This window comes from Podarcis vaucheri, assembly GCF_965113315.1.
Source record: "Podarcis vaucheri genome assembly, chromosome: 11".
NCBI lineage: Eukaryota > Metazoa > Chordata > Lepidosauria > Squamata > Lacertidae > Podarcis > Podarcis vaucheri.
The window spans coordinates 18,465,358-18,488,496 of record NC_138749.1 but is presented as its reverse complement, the minus strand read 5'-3'; the positions used below and the strand labels follow the sequence as shown (position 1 = coordinate 18,488,496).

General features: G+C 39.0%; 2 protein-coding genes across 8 annotated transcripts in view; both read left to right on the top strand.

The window, feature by feature from the left end:
* The window catches only part of NUP155 (nucleoporin 155), a 37,254-nt gene extending 33,920 nt beyond the window's left edge, over window positions 1-3,334 (top strand). Inside the window, exons 33-35 of the mRNA XM_082241775.1 lie at window positions 576-712; window positions 2,345-2,451; window positions 3,096-3,334. Of these exons, the coding sequence (XP_082097901.1) occupies window positions 576-712; window positions 2,345-2,451; window positions 3,096-3,234 (383 nt within the window). The 3' untranslated portion in view covers window positions 3,235-3,334. The remainder of the gene's footprint in view (window positions 1-575; window positions 713-2,344; window positions 2,452-3,095) is intronic.
* Window positions 3,335-5,073: 1,739 nt separating this feature from the next.
* CPLANE1 (ciliogenesis and planar polarity effector complex subunit 1) overlaps window positions 5,074-23,139 on the top strand; it is a 58,194-nt gene continuing 40,128 nt past the window's right edge. For all 7 annotated transcript variants that reach the window (XM_082241717.1, XM_082241718.1, XM_082241722.1 and 4 more), the window contains exons 1-16: window positions 5,074-5,176; window positions 6,424-6,564; window positions 7,784-7,916; window positions 8,289-8,408; window positions 9,204-9,430; window positions 10,117-10,223; window positions 11,634-11,790; window positions 12,157-12,260; window positions 12,351-12,533; window positions 13,161-13,410; window positions 14,184-14,342; window positions 15,790-16,538; window positions 17,758-17,969; window positions 19,611-19,691; window positions 21,545-21,703; window positions 22,479-22,634. In XM_082241717.1, the coding sequence (XP_082097843.1) occupies window positions 6,484-6,564; window positions 7,784-7,916; window positions 8,289-8,408; window positions 9,204-9,430; window positions 10,117-10,223; window positions 11,634-11,790; window positions 12,157-12,260; window positions 12,351-12,533; window positions 13,161-13,410; window positions 14,184-14,342; window positions 15,790-16,538; window positions 17,758-17,969; window positions 19,611-19,691; window positions 21,545-21,703; window positions 22,479-22,634 (2,878 nt within the window). In that variant the 5' untranslated portion in view covers window positions 5,074-5,176; window positions 6,424-6,483. The remainder of the gene's footprint in view (window positions 5,177-6,423; window positions 6,565-7,783; window positions 7,917-8,288; window positions 8,409-9,203; window positions 9,431-10,116; window positions 10,224-11,633; window positions 11,791-12,156; window positions 12,261-12,350; window positions 12,534-13,160; window positions 13,411-14,183; window positions 14,343-15,789; window positions 16,539-17,757; window positions 17,970-19,610; window positions 19,692-21,544; window positions 21,704-22,478; window positions 22,635-23,139) is intronic.

The following is a 23,139-nucleotide window of genomic DNA, read 5'->3' as shown; positions in this document are numbered from 1 at the left end:
TGAACAGAATTAGAAGTAACTGTAGGTAGTGACTATGTGAAGCACAGGAGCAGTGTCATAAGTATGTGGAAGGTGCACACAATTTTCCATTTAGAGGTAATGCCCTCATATGCAGTTGAGTCATACCCTGAGTATTGAAAATACACATTCTTCTTTATGGCCTCCATAGGTCCCAGAAATGGGTATGCATTTGCATAGGTCCCATTTTGAACTCTAGGGTAGCAGGGATTTTGTCCTCGCCTATAGTCATCACTCTGTACACATGGAGGTGAGGCAAGCACCTTCCCAGTCATTTCTCTCAAGCCAAACTTGAAAAGAGCAGAACATCTTTGTTATCGCTGAACTAGAACTAGTTGTTGTTGTGAACTAGGAAGTCAAATGGTCAGAGTCCCCAAACAGTCTCTTCAGAACTTCCTGTATTGCACTGTGTCCATGTTTTTTAAAACATCTACTGAGTAGATTTCCTGTCAGGTTGACTTAAGTGAAGGAATTCACAGGCATATAAAAGAAAGAATAGCAACTTAACTTTGCCGCAAATGTTTTGCATCTCATTGGCCACTATTTTTTCCCCTTAGATTTCTTAGTGCAGTATCTAGAACAACAAGTTTGTTCGTTGAACTGGGATGTGGGTTTTGTAACTTACACAATGCAAGAAATTGGTGTGCCGCTACCAAGACTTCTTGAAGTATATGATCACCTATTCAAAGCACGGGTAAGAGGAAAAACTTAGCATATTTTCTTGTTGATCTGTTGTTTAAATTCCATATCATCACAAATGATGGGGGTGGACCACAGAATACCAGTTTTTTAAAGGCTGAGATACTAACAGGAAGAAAATTCTAGGTTTGTACTGGGCCAGACATTCAAAATGTGTTTGTAGCTAGTAGACATTGATCCTCATGTAGTAGATTGTGACTCTATGAGCTCATTAAATTGGTCCGTAGAATACCAACTTGCTGCCTCGGCTGCCTCTTAGGTTGTGTTGAGGACCTTTGTTCGCTACTGCTTCATTTGTTGCTGCCTCTCCTCCCCCATTGTCTTATATGTAGGTGGGGACCAAGTTAGCACCCTCAGTCTGCTTTTGCAGCCAAATCACATCTTATCTGGCACAGCTGTATTTACACTCATCTGTATCATATCTAGTAAGGTCCAGCTGTCAAGCCTATTGCCACCTACTTTTCCACAGGCTCCTCTATTTTTAATAGCTGTATATAAGACTTGAATTTTACAAGTGCAGTTCATCAAACGGGTGAAAATGCCACACCTACCAACATACTGGCATTGTATACAATGATTAAAGGTTTAAAAATACCTTGCTACTCTTTTTTTACCCCCATCTTCTACCCCTCCCACTACTCAGTTTCTTTCATTTTCTTTAAAAACAAGACTGGTGATGCCACAAGCAGGAGCCACTTTAAATTGGAGAACTACCCAGTAGTTGAAGACCAGTGCTACAGAGCACTGACAAAATCTTTTTTTTAAAGAACAACACAACCCATCTTCGGAACAGTTGCTGTGAGTGGGGAGCTCCATGGTTCCTTTCTGAGCCTTATAAACCATAGCCTCATTGCAACAAGCCTTATTTCAGCTGCAGTTGCTGAAAGTGAGCCACCATTTCTAAATTTAAACTGAGCCTAAATTTAAACTGTGCCCATGTTGTATAATACCACAGCATGGTAGACAGAGTTGCCATAAGTTGCATGGGGCTACTTCTGTCAAGGATATGAGTTGGCAAGGGAGGGCAGCTAAGGTAAGCAGGAGGCTTGTACAACTGCATGCGGTGGGGTAGGGGGTTAAAGAATTTTGGAGGTTATGTAAGGATAGGAAAGAACCCTCTACATCTTTGTTAGCTAGGTAAACTTCTGAAATTTGTAATAAAACCTGACAAACAAATTCAGTATATAATAATCGCCTGTCATTTCTTTGTTATAACAGGAACATTATTGCATAAATTTTAGTATTTTGTGTATTGACATTTTGGGTTTTTTAAAATTATTTATTTATTTCAATTTATATGCTGCTTCGTTGTTAAAAACCTAAAAGCGGTTTACAAAAAGATATAACGGGGGCGGGGACGGACACAATCTAACATTAAAACATACAACATCTAAATATTAAAATGGATTAAAATTGTCTCAACTTTCTAAGCATGTGGGTAGGCTTGTCTAAACAAGAATGTTTTTAGCAGGTTCCAAAAAGGGTACAGTGAAGGAGCCTGCTTGATCTCACTAGGCAAACAAGTTCTTTCAAATGCAGAATGGGTATTATGTGGCACTCTGTAGTACACTCAACATGTTGATGAATAATTTCCAAATTCTCATGTATTTTTCTTTTTTCTTTACAGGATCCATACTGGAGTAAAATGAAGAAGCCTTTGCACCTTTTGGAATGCATCCATGTATTATTATCAGCATTTGTGCAAGAGCCTAACAAAATTCTTGCCTTTGAAAGGTACTTCTTTGAATGCAGATGCTGTAAACAAACTTAATATATGCTGGAAATGCTTGCCAGATGAACTGATCTGGACTCTGCTATCATCATCTGAGACCTTTCTTTGTGTGCCTGGAGAGGCCTGGAGGGTGGCCTCACGACAACGGACCTTTACTGATTGTGGGATGCTCTCACCAGGGTGACTCACCAGGCACCTTCATTACATATTTTTAGGCATGAGGAAAAATATTCCTCTTCTGCCTGGCATTTGGCCAATTAAACAATCTATTGCCTTTTAAACTGTGTTTGTGGTAGGGTTTGTGTTTTTGTTACTCTGTGTTTTTATATTCTAAACAGCCCTGTAAACCTTATATGAAGGGCAGTATAGAAGTTTAATTAATAAATAATGTAAGTGGTGATTTAGAAAGTAACATAAGCAAAGAAGGCAGACTGCTGAAGGAGCTTATCATACTAAATTGTATACATCTTGCTCAGAACGGACACATCCCACTACAACCACCAGCATATCCCATTACCAACTTTGTTGCAGAAGATCACTGACCCTAACTGTAGCTTAAGATTTAGAGGCAGCACATTTCTCTACAAAGTTTTGGGTCTCTGTATCCTAACAATAAACTAAAACTGTTTTCTTTCTTTCTCTTTAGGCGGCGATTCACAAATATTTGCTTGGATGCTGTTAGCTGTTACCTTGTTGAACTGCAGTCCATAAGTCCAACACTAGCTGTACAGACAATTACAGGGAACTTTAAATCTCTACAGGCTAAATTAGAACGGCTTCATTGAGTGATGCACAACTATTTCTTTAGGTGGAATGAACTGTCACTGCACTGGAATCTGAAAAGGCAAATGCTTATTAAAGCATTAAAACAAGCTGTGGAGCTTATCATAGTTCTGTGTTGTCTGTTCTTAACTAACCTCACATAGAATGCAGAATGGCAGGTTGTTTCTCTTCTTTTTTTACTACTAAATTTTTCTAGCAGTGAAACAGTTTTATATGCTTTGGATTAAAATGCATTGTATAATCTTGCCCTGGCAATTAAAATTATTTTTAAAATGGGTTTCTCTATTAATTTTGCATAGAATTTACACAAGGTGTTTAGACATAAAAGTGGAATCACACAGCTATGTATTTGAGAGGCTTAGGATTATAAATGGCAACTACAGACAACTCCCCACTTGGGCACGACTGGGCACATCTGTGGTGCCGGGCAATTGGAAGTGGTGGGAGAGCTGGAAAGTGTGGCTTGCAAGGAAACCCAACATCTGGTTTAGATGTTGCACACATGCTGTATCATGCATAATCTTAGAAAAGTTATTCTCTCTTAGGTGTAAGAAAGTGAGAACAGGCCTGAAATCTGCAATTTTTATAAGCACATGTACTCAGTGAATCAGGATATATATTTAATTGATTAAGAACGCCGACCCTAGTGACCTCAGGTAGAAGAAGACATTGAAAACAGGAAATCATTTTTTAAGATGTGTTTGCTGTTACAGATATTATAGTTATTTATTTTGCTTAGCCAAAGCCATTACAAAAGATAAAACATAATAAAAATGGAATAAAGCACATTACAGTTAAAATTACTATTGAAACCAGACAATCTGTCATAAGTTTGCTTTTCTGAATAAGTAAGGTTTGTGTGTGTGTGTATTTTATGTATTGGTATATGTTGTTGTATGTATTGCTTATATATCCACTTACCTTAGACTAAACTTTATTAAACTCAGTGAAACTTGCTCCTTAGTAGATGTGTATACATATAAATGTGTATACATATGTAGAATATATACAGGATAGAAATCTTGTGCACACTTACCAGAGAGGCAAACTGTACTTCACTGCATGGGCTTTCTGAAACGCACGAGTCCCTACAATTAAGAAAACGTTACGCGCGAGTGGGGGGGGGGGGTTCTTAAAGGAGCCCTGCATAACTGCACCATGGGGTAGGCATACTAAGGCCCAGGGGCCGCATCTGGCTCAATCGCCTTCTATATCTGGCCTGCGGACGGTCCGGGAATGAGTAAAATGTGACCTTTTATATAAATTGCATCTCTGGGTTATTTGTGGGGCATCGGAATTCGTTCATTTTTTCCCCTTCCAAAATATAGTTCCCCAAGGTCTATGGGGCTGTAGACCGGTGCTTGCTGAAAAAGTTTGCTGACCCCTGACTTACACAGTCCTGTGGCACCTTAAAAACTAAGCAAATTTTATTACGGCACAAGGCTTTCGAGGGTCGAAGCCAAAATTGAAGTCTTGAAACCAAGGATGGGGAAATCCCTTCGGATATCGTTGGACTCCATCTCCCATCAAGCCCTGCGCGCAGCAAGGACGATGGGAGTTGTAGTTCAACAGCGTCTGAGAAACCACTAGCATCCTAACCCAGCTTTTTAAGGTGCCACAAAGCCTTTTTGGAGAGGAGGCGCGTCTGGAATCCGCACAGGCTGCAATCCCTGCGAGTCCAGCGCAGGGGGCTAGAAAGCGGGCTCGAGCGACGACCGAAACGATATATAAGACGGGGCGGCGCGACCTCCAATCTCTGCCCGTTAACTGCGGACTCTTGATTCCCATTTCAACGGTCGCCGAGCGACGCATGCGCATTCGGTCGCTCAGCTCCTCCCCCACCCCTGCGGTTGGTCGCTCGGGAGGCAGTTGGGAGCCGCGAGGAAGGATAACCGTTGGCGCTGAGGGGGAGAGGGAGGCGGTGACGAGGCGGCGACGCGCGCGGTGGGTCCGCGAAGGCGGCGCCCGCTATGAGGAAAAGGAGGCGGCTAGGGGAGAGCTCTTTCCTCCTCACACCACTCGACCTCTCTATTTCACACAAAAATGCGCTTATCCCTTCTCCAGCCGGGGGTGGACTGAACCTACATGCCCAAGGTTGAGTGGGGGAGGCAGGCAAAGCTTCCTTTATATAGGGGGGGGGGAGGGGCGCCAGGCAAAGCTGGTCGGCAGCTTCATCTGTCTATCTATCTACTGTATCTATCTATCTAGCTGCATATGTATGCATGGAGAGAGGGGGTAGGCAGACAAAGCTGGTCGGCAGCTTTGTATATTGTGTAAAATCTGTATGCTGCAGTTATTCTAACTAAACAATCTGTGGCCTGGTGGGTCATTGCTTTATTGTTATGTATTTCTGTGTCTGGATGCTGGAAACCGCCCTGGGATCCTCAGGTGAAGGGCGTCATATAAACTTAATAAATATTGATAATGCTGATAGCACTTGGAATACAGTATAATAAATCTGTTGCTGCCTCTCAGAAGGGATATCGCGGAGCTGGAAAGGTGCATTGCTGACAGAAGTACCAACCTCACCTGTGTAGGGAACGGATGCTTATCCTGCTCCCCAGGGTTTTGGGATCCAGTTATGGGTTTTGTGGTCCCTCTTTGTTTTGTTTTTGCCCACACTCCCCAACCCCCTGCGTGAAAGTGAAGGTAGACAGACTGCGCTTGATAACCGCAAATGCTCCTGTGCCCGAAAATAACATCAAAATAATCAGGGCTAGAGCAATTTCCTTATGAGGAAAAGTTGGGATGGAGATGAGCAAGGGTGTATCAAGTATCCTTTTCTCAGTGCTTGAACCCCAGGGTGTGAAATGCTTTTTAATACAACTGCAACTCATAGTTAAATTTCAGCCTTCACTAGGATAAGATGTAGTGACTGCCACCAATTTTGCTTCAAGGATTAGACTAATTGATGGTGGATAACGGTTATTAGTCATTATGACCATATGCTGCTTCCAGGATTAGAGGCAGTATGCAGTCATTGGAGAACAACAGCAGGAGAGTTTATTGTTCCCATGTCTTGCTTGTAATCTTTCCGGTTGGCCACTATGTGAGACAAGATTCTACACTACATAGGCCTTTGGTCTGATCCAATAGTTTCTGTTACATTCTTTTTACAATGGTGTACATTAATGTGATAGAAGTTCTATAAATTTGAATGTCTCTATAGTTATGTGCTTCTTTTTTTACAGTCATGTAGAACGACGTTCCCTTTTTGAAAAGTTTAATGGCTATACCACCTTTTAATAATCATGGAAATTAAACTGGAAGTTCTAACTTCTACATGTATCAAGCAAAGGAAGCCATGGCCTCAAATCACTTGGCTGGGACAGGTAATCAATCATCTGCTATTTTTGTATGATACAGTAGGGGCACAACACATCTAGAATTCAGCCTACTCGCTGAAGTGAATAGTACATAAAAATGCTTGATTAGATTGTGTTCTGTGTTTGGTTATATTGCAAAGAACTCATCCTTTAGAGACCAGTAATAAAAATACAGATTTGTTAGGAAATTCAGGGGCATATTATGGTTATGTCTGCAACTGCCACTTCGTTTCTTTACATATGAAATAAATAAAAAAATTCTTTACATATGAAATAAATAAAAACATGTGTAGGAATTCTGTTAATATTAGTTTTCATATGATTTGTTTCCATGTGTTAAAAGACACTGTCCATTCCTTTATTCATTTATTTATATAAAAAATTGTATACAGCTAAATCATGAAAGTACATCAGTGCAGTTTACAACATTAAAAAGATAAAAACCGTACAATAAAAGTATAAAAAGTTAAAAACATTTTAAAAGCTAAAAAGTTAAAAACAAGTATCAATAAACATTGTGGAAGGATGAATTCTTAATTGCCTGCATAGGCCTGGCGGAATAGAAGCGTTTTCAGCAGGTGTTCAAAAATTGTCACAAAAGGTGATCACTGAATCTCTATTGGTAGAGTGTTCAACAGGTCTGGGCTGATTACACTAATGACATGATTTCTCCATTGTCTAACAAGCCTCACCCACTCAGGGAAGCAGCTCCAGTGTTCACTTAGTCCTCCTATGTAGGAACTTCTATGTTACATCTTTTCTGTGATATGCTAAAGACCCTTTTAGCAGTGGGGAACTGTCTTTTTGTAAGCATGAGCGAAAGTTCTGTATACATAAGGCACTGCAATGCAAGCATGGTGTGTGTGTTTTTTTACAATTTTGTGCTTCTTTTTCTGTGATTCTAGCATTACAGTGGTACCTCAGGTTACAAACACTTTGGGTTACAAACTCCGCTAACCCGGAAGTAGTACCTCGGGTTATAAACTTTGCCCCAGGATGAGAATGTAAATTGTTCGCCGGTGGTGCAGCGACAGTGGGAGGCCCCATTAGCGAAAGTGCGTCTGAGGTTAAGAACGATTTCGGGTTAAGAACGGACCTCCAGAACGAATTAAGTTTGTAACCCAATGTACCACTGTATACAGTAGTTGTGCTTATTCAGGTATTAGTTTTCAGGAAAAATGTGGAAGTAGGTACCTAAATAAAAGGCTTTCTTTCTTTATAATAGGAAAAGGAGGCTGTTTTTCTTTTAGATGACAAAAGTATAAATGAAATTAATCTGCTTTCGGGGAGGACAAAGAAGATCCCCCAGTTACAGCCCTTCCTGAAGAATGTTGTTGTCTTAACAACTTCAAGAAATGGTTAAGTATCAGCACTAACAAGTTGTTGCATTCATTCATTCATTCATTCAACAAGTTGTTGCATGATTTTATTTTTTGAATTTATTTAAATGAATTGTGTTTCTGACAATTAAAAATGTACTGGCTCTCTACTTTGTGAGGGCAGTATCTAAGTATCTTAAATAAATAAACAAGTAAAGGGTTTCCACTGCTACCACCTTACCCTCAATATAGTTCTGATCTAAAACTATTTAACAACTTGGGACCAAAGGGGGGGAAATAGTGTAGTCTTATGCATGTTTCCCAGGGAGTAAGCTAATTGAACCTAGTGAAATAGTACTGTTTGTCTAAAATGTTGCACTTTGAACAACAAAATTCTCCTTAATCAAACAGGAGCTTGGTTGGCAGGGATACTTAAAACAGGAGAACTCTTTCTTTGGAACAAAGACCAAGACACTATAAAAACTGTCTCGGCAGCTGAAGAATGTAAGAAGGTGGTTTTAGCAGCACAAGGTAGGAATATTTAATTAATATTTTGATTAACATTGTCCTTTCCCCCATTTATTTTGTTCAAAAAAAGGTTTTATCAAACATTGCAATTTTGCTCATTATTTAACAACTAAAATGAAGATGTTGATTTTATTCATGACTTTCTGAGTTACTTAATAGTGTTTATATTTCAAAGAGAAATGACTTGTTAAGCTAAACCTTAGCATATATAATGTATTTTTATAGAACAGGGATGGAGAAGCTTTTTGGCCCAGTGGGCTCATGGGCCAACTTTGGTTAGTGGGCATGGCCACCCACCTATCAATATTCAGCTGTCACGATGTCATGTGACTGATAGTTGGGCAGTTCCACCCACCAGGGCATTCATACCAGGGAATGTGCTGAGGATGCAGCACCTAGCAGGATTGAACCCCACACATCAACTGACATCAGCGAATGGACCGGTGGGTGTGTTTGGCGGGAAATGGCACCATGGGCCTTATTTGGACCCCTTGGCAGGCCAAGATTGACCCATGGTTGAGAGGTTCCCTACCCCTGTTTTAGAAGGTAACCAGAATCATATTGAGGGCAGTAAAAAGATTATACTGCTTCTTAGTGAAGTATGCTATTCTTAGTTCTGTGCTATTATAAGTACTAAACATGATATCTTAGGTTTAATCTTTGTATTGTGTTCATTGACTTTTATAGAATAAAAACTTAGCACAGTAGCTGATGTCAAAAACTATTAAAACTATCAATGTATTTTGGATAGATCATGTAAAGAATGAGAAGCTGCATTAACACAACATTATTTTCTAGACTGTTCAATGAGATTATACCTATACGTTTCTGGTGATGGAAATAAGGTTCTTCTCACTACACCAACTGCCAGTATCTTTCTATGGGAAAGCGAGGAATGTAAAAGTACACCAGCTAAAGGTTGTGCAATGGGACAGTGGTCACAAATTATTCCTGAAGCGTCAGTTGTATTACCATCTGTTGAAGAGAAAGAAACGTCAGTGAGTGTTGACTTCATCCAAAATGAGGTAAACAATAAAATCGGTATAATTTATATAGATTCAGTAAGCTGTGTATGTAAAATGCATAGTGACCTTTCTGTTATCGGTTGTACAATTCTGGTTATTGTGGAAAGTAGAAGTGCACCAGCTCTATGTACTTCCTGAATTAAGAGGCAAATAAAGTGTGATTTAGGTGAGATTTTCACATGGCCTGGGTTGGATTGAGTCCTTAACAAGGCATCTTGAGTTAGTGGTGCACAACCCCAAAAGGCACTGTGCATTTGTTACTAGCTACCTTAAGTGAACAGCTTCTTTTAATTTTGAGGCTTCTGTGGGACAAGGATAGTCTATGACAAATCAATGTCTGGTATCTTGATCCTCACCATATGTGCCTGCAGTAGAGGTGTCCTCATGATTTGTGCACAGGGCAATAGTAAATATACCCTATCCTATTTATGCCCAGACAACAAAAAATAGGTCTCACTGTAATACTGCATGAACACAAAATCTCAATGTAATTTTTGCTTAAATCATCAAGGTGTAAGGTGTGAAAGCTTATGTTTTCTATATTCTCTTGCTCCATGTGAATTATACAAACCATGTGGTGAAATGTTAATTGCTTTCAGCTGATTTGACCTTAAAATATGGCTTGTATATGAGTCATTTAAGAAATCCAAGTAGAATTATTAAGCATTATTTTGATTCATTTGCAGATGCTGGGGGACTGCTGCTTGTGTTGTTTTGCATTTTATTCTCAGGAACATTTAATGCTGACACTTTTGGAAATTAAATGGCAAGAGAACAGTTTAAAGATTGCTTGGTAAGATTAAATCATTAATTCAATTTTAATATAGGTTTTTAAGGCTTGGTTTTAAAACTTCAATGTTTGCTGCCACATCATTTGACTAACATGTAGATAGTTTAATCAAGAAAAATAATTCTGCATTGATTAAGGTGTTTTTATATGTTCAGCAACTTATGCTGAAAAAGGTGGTTGATGTTTTTTTAAATTTCCCCATAATACGGAACAGGGATACAAGATTCTTTTGTTTTTCCAAACTGGGATTTGTACCCGAGCCAAATTGGGCATGAAATAGTCCATGCTAAACTATGCTGTTTTCCAAAGCACTGAATCAGGATTTGAGCTGAGTCATGTGGTTGGTGCATATTGCTAAACTAAACTCTACCAAACCTCTCCTGGCCAGACAGGAGGACAGAAGCTTTGTTCAAGCCTGTTCAAGGTCATGTATCTATGCTTTAGTGTTACAGGGAAACCAGCCAGTTACCGTATTTTTCGCTCTCTAGGACGCACCGGCCCATAGGACGCACCTAGATTTGGGGGGGGGGGGGGAAATAAAGGGGGAGAAATTTATTTTCCCCCCCAGGGGCAGGACTGGGGCGGGGGAAGCTCGGGCTCCCCCAGCCCCCAGAACAGGACCCAGAGTGATGCCGAAGCTACGTGCAGCTTTGGCATCGCTCTGGGAGCTTGTGGGGCTGGAGAAGGGGGAAGCCCGAGCTTCCCCAGCCCCCAGAACAGGACCCAGAGTGATGCCGAAGCTGCGTGCAGCTTTGGCATAGCTCTGGGAGCTTGCGGGGCTGGAGGAGTGCTGTGCCTCCCGCACCGACACCTCTTGCTCTCCAGGCTTCAGGAGACCCCCACCGCCAGCCCCACAAGCTCGGGGGACAGCGGGGAGGCGCAGCGCGCCTTTCCCGCTGTCCCCTGACTTGGTTAGAAGGCTGGTGGGGGGGAGAAGGCTGCTCCTCCCCGTCGCCAGCCCTGAAAACTTGGGGGACAGTGGGAGGCGCAGCGCGCCTTTCCTGCTGTCCCCCAACTTGGTTAGAAGGCTGGCGGGGGGGAGAAGCCTGCTCCTCCCCGTCGCCAACCCCGCAAACTCGGGGGACAGTGGGAGGCGCAGCACTCTTCCAGCCCCACAAGCTCCCAGAGCGATGCCGAAGCTGCGCCTCTCCGCTGTCCCCCGAGCTTGTGGGGCTGGCGGTGGGGCTCTCCTGAAACCTGGAGAGCGAGAGGGGTCGGTGCGCACCGACCCCTTTCGCTCTCCAGGCTTCAGCGAAAGCCTGCATTCGCCCCATAGGATGCACACACGTTTCCCCTTCATTTTTTGAGGGGAAAAGGTGCGTCCTATAAGGCGAAAAATACGGTAACTTACAGACATCCAGAAATAATGTTTCCTTTTATGTTCTTATCTATATGTATTTTTGTTTTATGTAGCTCTTTTCCATTTCTGATACACTGGACACAGCGGACATGTTCTTTGTCTAGTTTGGCTCCCCATTGTAAGCCAATAAAATCAAGAGGTGCTTTGCTTACTGCGTTTTCAAATGATGGGCTTGTTCTAGCAATAGGTGTCAACCAGAAGGATTTACAGGTACAAATATTAGTAACATAAAGCAAAAGTGATCTTGTTAATACTGTAAAGAATATTAAGTGTGATGCAGCAAATCAGTCTTCTGGGTTACCTTCATACTTCAGCAAGGGGATAGTAATAAAAACAAGGAATTAGAGAAGGAGTCTGCTGTACTTTTGTATTGTGTTAATTTCATCAGTGCTTCAGATCAGCACATTCAGCAATTGAAGTTATATGTGCTATATAGGTTAGATTATTCCAATAAGTTTCTAATGAAAGCTATATATGTGCTGTGAAGTGTTAATTAATCATTATATTTTATGTTGTTTGGTTTGCATGAAGTTTAACTATTCTTTCTTTTGTCTTTTTTTCAAAAAAAATATTCAGGCAACTCAGATTTTGTTTATGAGCACAGCAAATTTCATTGCAGTTTCTGGTAGCCTTAAAGGTTGTGGTAGTAAGAAACACAAAATTCAGTCAAAGTTTATAAGGTCAGTATAGTATTTTTCAGAATTTTTTAAAATCATATTTGGATAGCTGGATACTGATGTCTGAAGGTGATATTTGTTCTTTTGTTTTAGATCCTATTGGATTTCTGACATGAGCTGGACTCATGATAGCCTTTTTTTGGCTTGCATGTTAAAACGTGGGTCCCTGATCTTAATGACTTGTTTGGGTGAATTGCTTACTTTAGTAACATATGGTTGCTCTGTAGAATTTGGACCAGCAGAATTTATTCCTCTACATCCACTAATAACATACAGGTGAGACAGTCATAATGTGGTTTATTAAATTCATTTGCTCATATCTTTCTTTCTTTCGTTCATTTCCTCTCTTTTAAATGTTTCACCTTTCAAATAATTCTTTTGCTTTTTCTGTGTCTTTCTTCTCAATATCTTGTTTCTCATTCATAGTTCTCTCCTATTTCTTATAATGGCTTTTCCTGCTGAACAAATGACATTTTCATCATGTAAGTACAAATTATTTAAGCCACTATTAGGATCAATTATGTATTTTTAAGCATGGCTATACTGAGTGGAGTTGATGAGGGTTGTAGTCCAAAACATTTCAAGGGCACCAGATTGGCAACTGCTGTGCTACTGTAGAAGAAGATATTAATCTGAGCTGGATTGTCCCCATAAAACTTTTGTGTTACATTGTTTAGTCATGTCCGACTCTTCGTGACCCCATGGACCAGGCACTCCTGTCTTCCACTGCTTCCCACAGTTTGGTCAGACTCATGTTGGTAGCTTCAAGAACACTGTCCAACCATCTCATCCTCTGTCGTCCCATTCTCCTTGTGCCCTCAATCTTTCCCAGCATCAGGGTCTTTTGTGTTACAGAACTGCATTTACTTTACTTTTTTGATAATTTAGTATTTTATCTGTTAGATCACAGAACTCTTTGATTCAAGATCTGAATCATTCTAATGATTCATCAGCCTCTGAAGGGGATCTAATGAGGCAGAGATTTTCTGTAGCATCACATCCAAGTTTACCCTTCTTCATTGCCTCTGATGGGTATATAATCACCGTTCTTAAACTTTATGATGGTTTCTCACCCTCGGCATATATGAGGTCTTTGCTGCTTGATTCAGCCCAGAGGCTTGAAAAACTGCACCACAGCTTGATTAAATCTAAGGTATTGTTTCATTTGGTTTTCTACTGCAACAGGTTTAATAGTGTAGTTCTCAGATTCTTGCCTGGAATTTGTTCTAGACATTATTAATTTATCAAATTAGGACAATTCACTTATTCCATGATTAAATACTTACATTGCTTTAGCCTACTCAGTGTTGAGAAGGAAAGTTAGTTTTAGGTTTCTGTTCAGAATGAAGTGTTTGAATCTCTTCAGTTGTGTGATGTGGAATAAAGCACCCACAAAGTTCACACTATCCAGCCTGTCTGCCAAGGTCATTGTCCAATGCCCCTCTCAAAATAACATCATAAGCAAGGTTGGTAAGAGCAAGAGAGAAGGGTTTTTCATTAATGAAATCCCAGCAAATCAGTGCCGCCACACACACAGAATCTCAATAATAATCTGAAGTCTTTAAAGGTTTCTGTTTTTGCATGCTTATCTGCAGGTTGTCTTGTATACATTTATTGGTATTTTGCTAAGATGATCCTGTGAAATCATTCTCTGTGTATGTACTGAGAAATAAGACACAATTGTTTCATTAATATTTCCAATTATAAGTGTATAAAACTGCAGTCCGTATTTATAAACATCTTAGATTAGGCTGTTTTTACTGCCCAGCAAGTCCATCCTAATTGTGTTCTTTTTAAAATTTCATCTCTGAACATATTTTTTGTGATCCATCTGCACTGTCAGCTTCAGCATCACATTCATCAATCTCTTTCAGATGTTCAGAATATAAAAATAGGATAATAAAACTAACATGTTGTTTCCCACAGTCCAAGGAGAAAAGGCTGCCATTGCAATCACTGTTCTCCTTAAAAGCTAATCTATTACAACACAATCAAAGTCAGAGCTCTGCTTTCTCTACCATTCCAAAATTTCTGCAAGAAGAGGAGGAAACAGAAGAGCTAAATGGAGAAGTAACACACTTGCAGGTATTCAAGTTTCCTTTGATACTAGTTTCTTGATATAATGCAACATGAATTAGAATAATAGTATGTAACACATATATTTGTTATTCTGATCTACACAGATGTCAGTTCTGTTGCATGGAAGACATCTTTAAAAATAAATAAATCCTGATATGATACCTATATAGTGGTACCTCAGGTTACATACACTTCAGATTACAGACTCCACTAACCCAGAAATAGTACCTCAGGTTAAGAACTTTGCTTCAGGATGAGAACAGAAATCGTGCTCTGGTGGCGCGGCAGCAGCAGGGGGCCCAGTTAGCTTAAGTGGTGCTTCAGGTTAAGAACAGTTTCAGGTTAAATACGGACCTCCGGAACGAATTAAGTACTTAACCCGAGGTACCACTGTAATAATAAAAGAAGGTTCTCACTTCCTCCATATATGAGCTTATAAGGCAATTTATGACTTGGGACTCCTAGCTTGGCTTGCAATGGCAATTTCACTTTTGCTCTAAGTACAAATATGCCCTTCATTTTGTTGTATGCATATCAAACTATTATATACTTCACATCACCAACCCTTCACCTCATTTTTAGTTATCAGCCTCCATCTCATATAATTGATTTACAGTCATACCTTGGGTTGAATGTTCTTCAGGTTGAGCGCTTTTGGGTTGCGCTCCACAACAACCCAAAAGTAACGGAGTGTGTTACTTCCGGGTTTCACCGCATGCGCAGATGCTCAAAATGACGTCACGCGTATGCGCGGAAGCAGCAAAACGTGACCTGCACACGCGCAATCGTGTCTTACGTTCTGTTCAGGATGTGAATGGGGCTCCGGAACGGATCCCGTTCGCATCCCGAGGTACCACTTTATCTTGTTAATTGATGGGTATTATGGAATAATAGCTATTGTAGCCAGCTGAATTATGCTCCGGATTAGACACATTGAAATTAATAGATGTGTCATGTCCATTAATTTTAATTGGTCTACCCTAAGTAGAACTACTGTGAGATGCAACCATAAATCCCTTATATGTTCACAAAGCAAATACTAATGGCTTGGGTGGAAACAGTTGCCCATTCCATGGCAAAGTCTGTGATGTGGAACTGTATGTGCCCCAGACACTGGGATTGCTTTGTTCTGGTGAAATGATTGCAGTTGTGCCTTTTGAGTTTGGTATGACATGTATCTGCAGCCTAGTTGTTAAGGTTTAGTTTGCATTGGGGAAAATCTATGGATCCTCATCCATCTCTATACAATACATGTCAAAATGACCATAACAATAGCCTGGATTATACGTTAAGTTTTACATTGAGTGACACAGCTCCACATATTTATTGCACAACATTTTTCACTAGTACCTGTGAAACAGTTCCCAGAACAATTATGTGGAGTACTTCTTTCTATAAACGTGTGATAAAATTCACATGTATCAGATAATGAGTAATGTTATCTTCAATTTAGGATTATGAAGAAGAATCAGATGGTGACAAGTTGTTTCAGAGTCATTCCTTTATTTTGGGGAGCCAAAAAGGAGATACTTTTGTAACTGATGAAGGCCGGTTGGAATTTGCATCCATGTTTGACACCATTCATGCAGTGGATGCAACAGAAGAAGAAGAAGATGACACAGCTTTGGAACTGAACCATATCCAAAAAAATCTAATTGCAGCTTGGAGAGTAGGGATTTCAAGAAACATGCAAGAAAGAGACACTTTGTTAAATTGTACCATACGATGCATTATATACTTTTTTAACATTCTCCAGTATGCAAAACTTAACGTTGCACATTTAGATCACCCTGTCCAGAATTGTACCTGGATACAATCAGTGTTAAAATGTTTCCAGCAATTTTTGTCTCTTCTAAGTTGGGAGGGTAAGCATAGACAAATTCTGGGACATTTGATGAAGCTCACGTTGCAGACCCTAAAACTGATGCTTGTGGAGCAACAAAACCAACTGTTCTCCAATAATCTTTTGGGAGGCTTCTCTCTGCTGAAGATGGTTACTCATTTTTTAAATGGCAAGAACGCACCTCAGTATGAGATACTTCCAGCAGCCCCGGATGTTAATAATCAGGTGGAGTTTGATTCCATAATTGTGTCTGTGTTTCAAGCTATAGATTGGAGCAGCCACCAACATTTCTATGCATTGAATTACATACTGAAGCTCTCTCCTCCAGCTGTAAACCTGTCTAATAATTCAGAAAAGAGGTATTTATTATCTGTTTGAAAACTTATTTTTATAATTTGTAATTGTATTTAAATATTTTTTAAAAATTGTCTTAAATGAAAGAAATAGAGATTATTGGATTACTTGAATTCTGAACAAAATAAGAAGACTGCCATTGACCAGATTTTTTTTTTTTTAAGGTAAGGGTATTTTAGGTGTGGTTTACATGTACCAATCAAATATAACATTTAACAGTTGGTCTTCATGCTGTGTTATAACTCTCCCCTCATCTCATTCAAAGCTGCTGCTCAAAATAATCTGTGTTCATCCTTCTATTGGGCTCAGAATTAGTTCCATGGTTTTTTGGATCCCAACCATTGTGCTGTGTTGCATAAAGTGGGAGTTGCAAAATTTATTATTACCTTTGTTTATTCAGTTTCTTTCCTACTCCTTTACAGGGTCTTGGGTGGCTATTGCAATTAAAATAAAACACCCAATGGAATTAAAGATATCACATACAGTTTGTGCTAGTCATTGACTGCCATTCTAAGAGGGATAGTTCTAAAGCTTTTTTGTGACATTGTGTGATATTAGACTTTGCTGGATTTTTAAGGGATGGGAGAGGAGTTTTTTCATAGGATCTTAAAAGTTCTTACTTAGGCCTAGATGGTCAAAGCAAAAATTCAAAAAGTTGCACCCACCATACATATGCCTTTGTTAATTATTACTTGGATAATAGCTTCCTTATCTGGCTTTTAGTTAAATGGGCTACAGTTGTCAGTGGTATCCAACCTTACAAGAGATTACTTTATGGCTAAGGAAAAATGTTGCAGATACAATGTAATTAATGTTTAAGTAGACTTTTCCTGTGTCCTTTACATATACATTAACACCTCAGAAATCCACATTCTATAGAAGTTTAGTGTTGTTGAGTTAATAAGTTGTTTTGTAACTTTTATCTGTCTTGATCATAGTAAATTTATGTACAGTATATTTAGCAGGGAAATTTTGGAGTTATTTTTTTTACCACAACTAGTAATAATAAATTTAACAGCAGGTAAATAAAAGTAGGACATCATTAAAATTGTGATAATGCACTGAAGTATCTGATAGGGTTAATTCACTGATTTACTAGTTTAATTCACAGTGATGTAAAACATAATCTGCAAGTTTTAAGGCATTATTTCCAAGCATATTAGCATCACTAATTTTCTCTGATCTGACTTTTGCTGTAAATATTTGATTCTTTTTCAACTTCAGGGTAATTGTAATGTGGCAACTGTTATATAAGCATGTTCTTTGGTACTGGACACAGTTAAGGAGAAAAGCGCACAAGTCAAGCAAGCCAGTAACTGAAATACAAATTACGCATGAGGGACCAACCGTTGAAGCACTGGCAAGTCATACACAGGCAATTTTACAGTCTTCAGGAGAAAGATTAGAACAAATACTGAAACTCAACTCTGTGATTGGTTAGTATCATGCAGAACACTGTGATCAGTTGATTTTTGTAACAGTGGACAATTTCCTGAGCTGCAACTTAATTTTGATACTATTCTTCTGCAATAATAATGAGTGGGACAAAAAGTCAGCTCCATATTTTATTAATTTTGTAATTGCACATTGTTTCAGTATGTCAGTTAAATTAGCATTTAGAGTTTGCTTAGCCAATAGCTGGGAAGCATTACATTGTTGTGATACATAACGGAAGTGACCTTCCATTTTGAACCTTCAGATGGTTTATCCTGGTTGGGTAAAGATGTCCATGCTGCTTTGAAGAGGCAATAATTTTACTTCTCTTAAAGAAAGCAATTTAGATTTTACTGACATTAACAGTTATTGTCCAGTATCAAGTTTCTTAGCAAGGTACTTGAAAAGGCGGTGGCATCTCAAGACCAGAGAGTGTGGCATGATACTGAATTCTTCATTCTGTTTCAGCTCAGTTTGCAGCTACCTCCATCACCCTAGTGTGGCTCTTTTGGTTCTTCTGGAACCAATGGTTTTCAATACCAATGACTATTGTATGCTTATGAGTTGCTTTGCCATAGTAGGAATTGCGGCAAGGGTGTTACAGTGCTCTGATCCCTTCTGGGGGAGCATATCCAGAAGGTGGTGTTGGAAGACTGCTCTATCCCTTGGCTGTGGGGTTTTTCTTTATCTTGCTCCTTATACATTTTAACATCTGCATAAAACTGCTTGGAAAGGTCATCTGGTGTTTGTGCCAAGCTGTTGTTATCATGCAAATAATACACTGCTGTGACATGTTTTAGTAAGCTAATCCTGGGGAGGTTGTGTAATCCCTGAATTGATTTCTGGAGGCAGTTCTGATTTCAGTAAGGGCAAATAAGATTGTTCTTAGTAAAGGTTGTATTTTAGCTTTTATTTGTAGTTTACATGATTTATTGTAATTATTTTACCTGTTGCTAGAAACTACTTTATAGGGACATTGTCCCAAACTTTTCTAATTACCTAATAAACCTGATAAATTAGAAACATTTCTGGTCTAGAAACCCGACAATTTAAAATTTTGTTTCCTTTCTCCAAAAATATCCTGTGCTTAAAATAATATGTTTTACAGCTGGAGGTAGCATTGAACATTGTGGTAGTTTTATGATGCTTTTTATGTATCCAAATCCTCCACCCTCTTGGATCTTGCCAAACCCACTTACTCCCTTTAGAGCTCTGCAGACCACTCTCCACTCCCCTCCAGCTCCCTTGGAAGAGTTCCTCTGCAGCTCACTGGGGCCTTTCTGCTACATCCATTTCTTTCTTCTCTTTCATCCACACCCTCCAGTGCTGAGGCTGAAATGCTGTCATCACTGTGAGGTGGACAGCAACAGAGTAGGATAGTTGCTTGGGAGCTGCCCTAGACTATCCTGAATATTCCTCCCTGGATTGCTTGTCTGCTTGATTCTGTCTCTCTTCCACCTTAAGACAAGACAGTCTCCAATGCTGCTGTCATGGTCCAGCAGCTGTCAGTAGTCTGACATCACATTAGCTAGCAGCAGCATTCCTCAGCAGTCAACTGAACTGCTGTGTGACAACAGCCTTACCCTTTTATTATATGTTCAGAAATTTATTGACTATTGGCTGAAATTTATTTATTTATTTAGGTGAGGAGCAATTTCTAATAGGGTCTTATAAAGAATCGGTGGAGGCATGGGAGAGAGCTCTTCAAGAAATAAAAGGAAAAGGTAAGGTAATAAGAAACTCTAAGCTTATTCTCATTGGAAAAATGTTCTAGAGAAAGCGTAATAAATTTTGCAGTGGACATTTATTTTCTTCTATACATTGGCATAAACATAAGGAAGACAATTTCTATACATTTTAAAACCTAAAATGATCGTTTTTAGAGGCCTGCCTTTTTCATCAGTCTACTGAGTGGCAACTCCTCTGCCAAGCCCTCTGCTTAGAGAACACTATTCCCAAAGAGTGTGCCTGGCATGCACATTAACATCCCTTTGGTGTCAAGTGAAGAACTTTCTGTTCTCTCCAGCCTTCAGTTAGTAATATATTCCTGCTGCTAGAGTTCTTAGTTTGTTGATTCTTATATTAATCATGCTTAGATTGTTGGGGAAGATGGATTTTTGCTTTTAGGTTTGATCGCTTTTAGTCTAGTTGATTGTTGGTACTTTTGTATTTGTATACATAATCTATTGCTAAAGAATTCTTTGTGCTTATTTAAGTTGCCTAGAGACCTTAGTATAAGATGACAAGTCAAATTATTATTATTAATAATAATAATAATGCTGCAGTGTTGTTGCATTGCAGAACTAGTTTGTACCTTAACATGCTTGATAAAACTAAGTTCATGCTAAAAAGATCTATGTATAGCATGAAAATCATGGTATTAGGTTAATTACTTGTCATGGTGCAGAACTGAGGTTAGTAAATAAAATGTGATTGAGTGTTGGCATACATGACTTAAAAAAAGTTTTCCTGAAGTTTTTTAAGTGACAGGCAAGCTGCACTTGAAGGTAAAATTTAAGATTTCAGATGCCAGTGCATAACTTTTCAGACAGCAGTGTTGGAGATCCTTTTTCTCATGCTGCCAAAGGATTTTCTATTGCTGTGTTCACTATGTACAAATGGGCTACTTCTTGTCAGTCGAACTAGCCTGTGTTGCTCATACAGTGCTTCACCCAAAGAAGACTTCTGTCCTTTGAATATCTTCATCTCATGTGTGGTGAGATGGATTAGAAATATAAACATTGTGAGCTACTTCTGTGTAGTGTTTACAGTAGGGTCACCATACATCCGTAATTTCTCGGACATAGCCAGAATACTGCAGTCAGAAACAGTGTCTGGGCAGAAATCACTGAAGTGTCTCGGGAAATCCAGACACATGGCAACCAATGTCTGAAGTCTAGATTTTGGTGAATTTCCTGCGAAATAGCACAACAACTTCATTGTTGTTGTTGTTATAGATTTTGCAAGAGAAGCTCAACAACATTTGTATCTGGGTTTTAACTTTCTGAAAAATGGCAACCCTACTTTACAGTGTTAAGAGTAGAACTGGGAAGATTCATATTCAAATATCCACTCAACTACAAAGCTTCATATGTGATGTTGTGCCAATCACTGCTTATCACCTTAGCATTCGTTACAGAGTTGTTGTTTGGAGAGGGATCCCACATACAGCGTTCTGAGCTTCTTGGAGGAAGGCTGGGATATAAACGCAATAAATTAAAGCAAATGTTAGGTTTGACAGTTGCATTTCTTCTGTCACAGTAACTGGAGAACCTTCACCCGTTCAACTTCTCTTTGTGTCATTTGAAGGACTGGAGTTGAAGAGCATTATTCAAACAATATGGACCCATTCATGTTTGAATTACTGTTAACAGTAACTCTGGGAAAAAAATATATCAGTGGAGTTGATTCTGGTCCTGTATAATCCTATTCACTTTATTTATTCCTTCTGAATGTGATAGTACATCTGTGGGTGGGTGAGGAGAGCTTAGTACACTCATATAGGTTGGGTTTATTTTTCTTTACATCCCCAGGGTTTATATTTTTAACTGGATAATTATTTCGCTTTTTAATACAGGAGGAAAGAGAATGCCTTTTCTTCAAACTCGATATTATCTTGCTATATTATATTGCCATCTATATCACTACAATGTAAATGAGGCTCAGGGTCTGTGCGATCATCTAGTGAGCGAGCTTCTAAAACGAACTCAAATATCTGAAAGGGATGATTTGTCAGGTATGTGAATGTGGAATATCCTAGTATAGTTAAATGAATGACGTGTATCATAATTTGTCATTTTATCCCATTATTTAAGACTGTAACATTATTGCAATAGAGTGGTATTTTTGTTGTTTTATAGTGATTATAGAATTTTTATTTAAGACTTGACTAAGCATCTGTTAGTTGCTTAATTTTTAAAAGTCCCTTTAAGAACCCTTTGTCTATTTTAAATATATATTTCCCTCAGAATTGTAGAAGTATGGTGACAAACAGCTGTCTTTTATAGTTAGCAAGCTAGTTAAAAGGTCAGATTTAAAAGTCCCATTAGTTTGAATGAGATATTGTCCTTCAAGCTTAATATCTGGCTGTGATAACTATAGTTTGGTGTAATCAAGTATAACATTGTAATCATATATACACTTTTTTTAAAGTAAGTCCTGTTGGACTTAGTGGGACTTGTACCTCAGTAAATATGTGTAAGATTGCACAGTTAATCAGGTTTAAGATTGCACAGTTAATCAGGTTTTATTGTCATTGAATTCTTACTAAAGGAATTCTACAGAGTGAAGCTTACGTATGAGTTGTCATCATGCAGGAAGGCAAAGTTGATGTACAAAAGAGGCTTCTAGGGTTTTATTTTGGAAAGACCAAAGAATTCTTTCAGCGCAATATGTAATGTACCTTTGCCGTCAGTAGCAATGAGGGTTGATAGGCTTGAATTTATCAGTTATATCTTTTTATTTCTGCAGCAGATATTTTGTTTATGTAAGACTCTTTAAACTCTTTTTAGGTGCTGAGCAGATGATAACAGATGTTCATACTGAAGCTATATTAGCAGTGGTTCGGTCTCTGGCACGATTCATGGCAGCTTACTTCACTAATGAACCACTTTATGTGCTTCCTCCACATAATGTTGATGTTTTACCCCCGCTTCATATCAGACAAGGTATTCTGTTAATGCTGGCACATGTTCTGGTTTTCTATCATCCAGACAGAGTTAGGATTTCTAAAGCCCCATTGATGTTAGTGGGAGAAGAGTTTTCCTCAAAACTTCATATCTGCCATTTTTATATTAGTTTAGAGTCTCTTGCCTCAGGCTCATCTTATAAAAATCTCCAACCTCTCTCCCCCCCCCCCACCAGCTGCACATTGGAGTGATAGTCCTTCCTTCTCTTATCTTGTGTAATTTTTTGAGTGAAGATTGACTTTCCTGTATGAATGCATTTCTCATTAGGACTTTTTGATGTGCATTCACATTTCTGTTCTAGCACAAACAATTAAAAATAAGCGGGGAAAGGGAAGAACAGCAAAAATCAAGAGTCATGGTAATTCCCACAAAAAGCATGGTCTGAATGATACATTGCATTATGAAGACTAATTCACACTTATTTGGGAGTAATTCAGTAGGAACTCAGGGGATTTTACACTTAAAGATGTATAGAACTCATTTG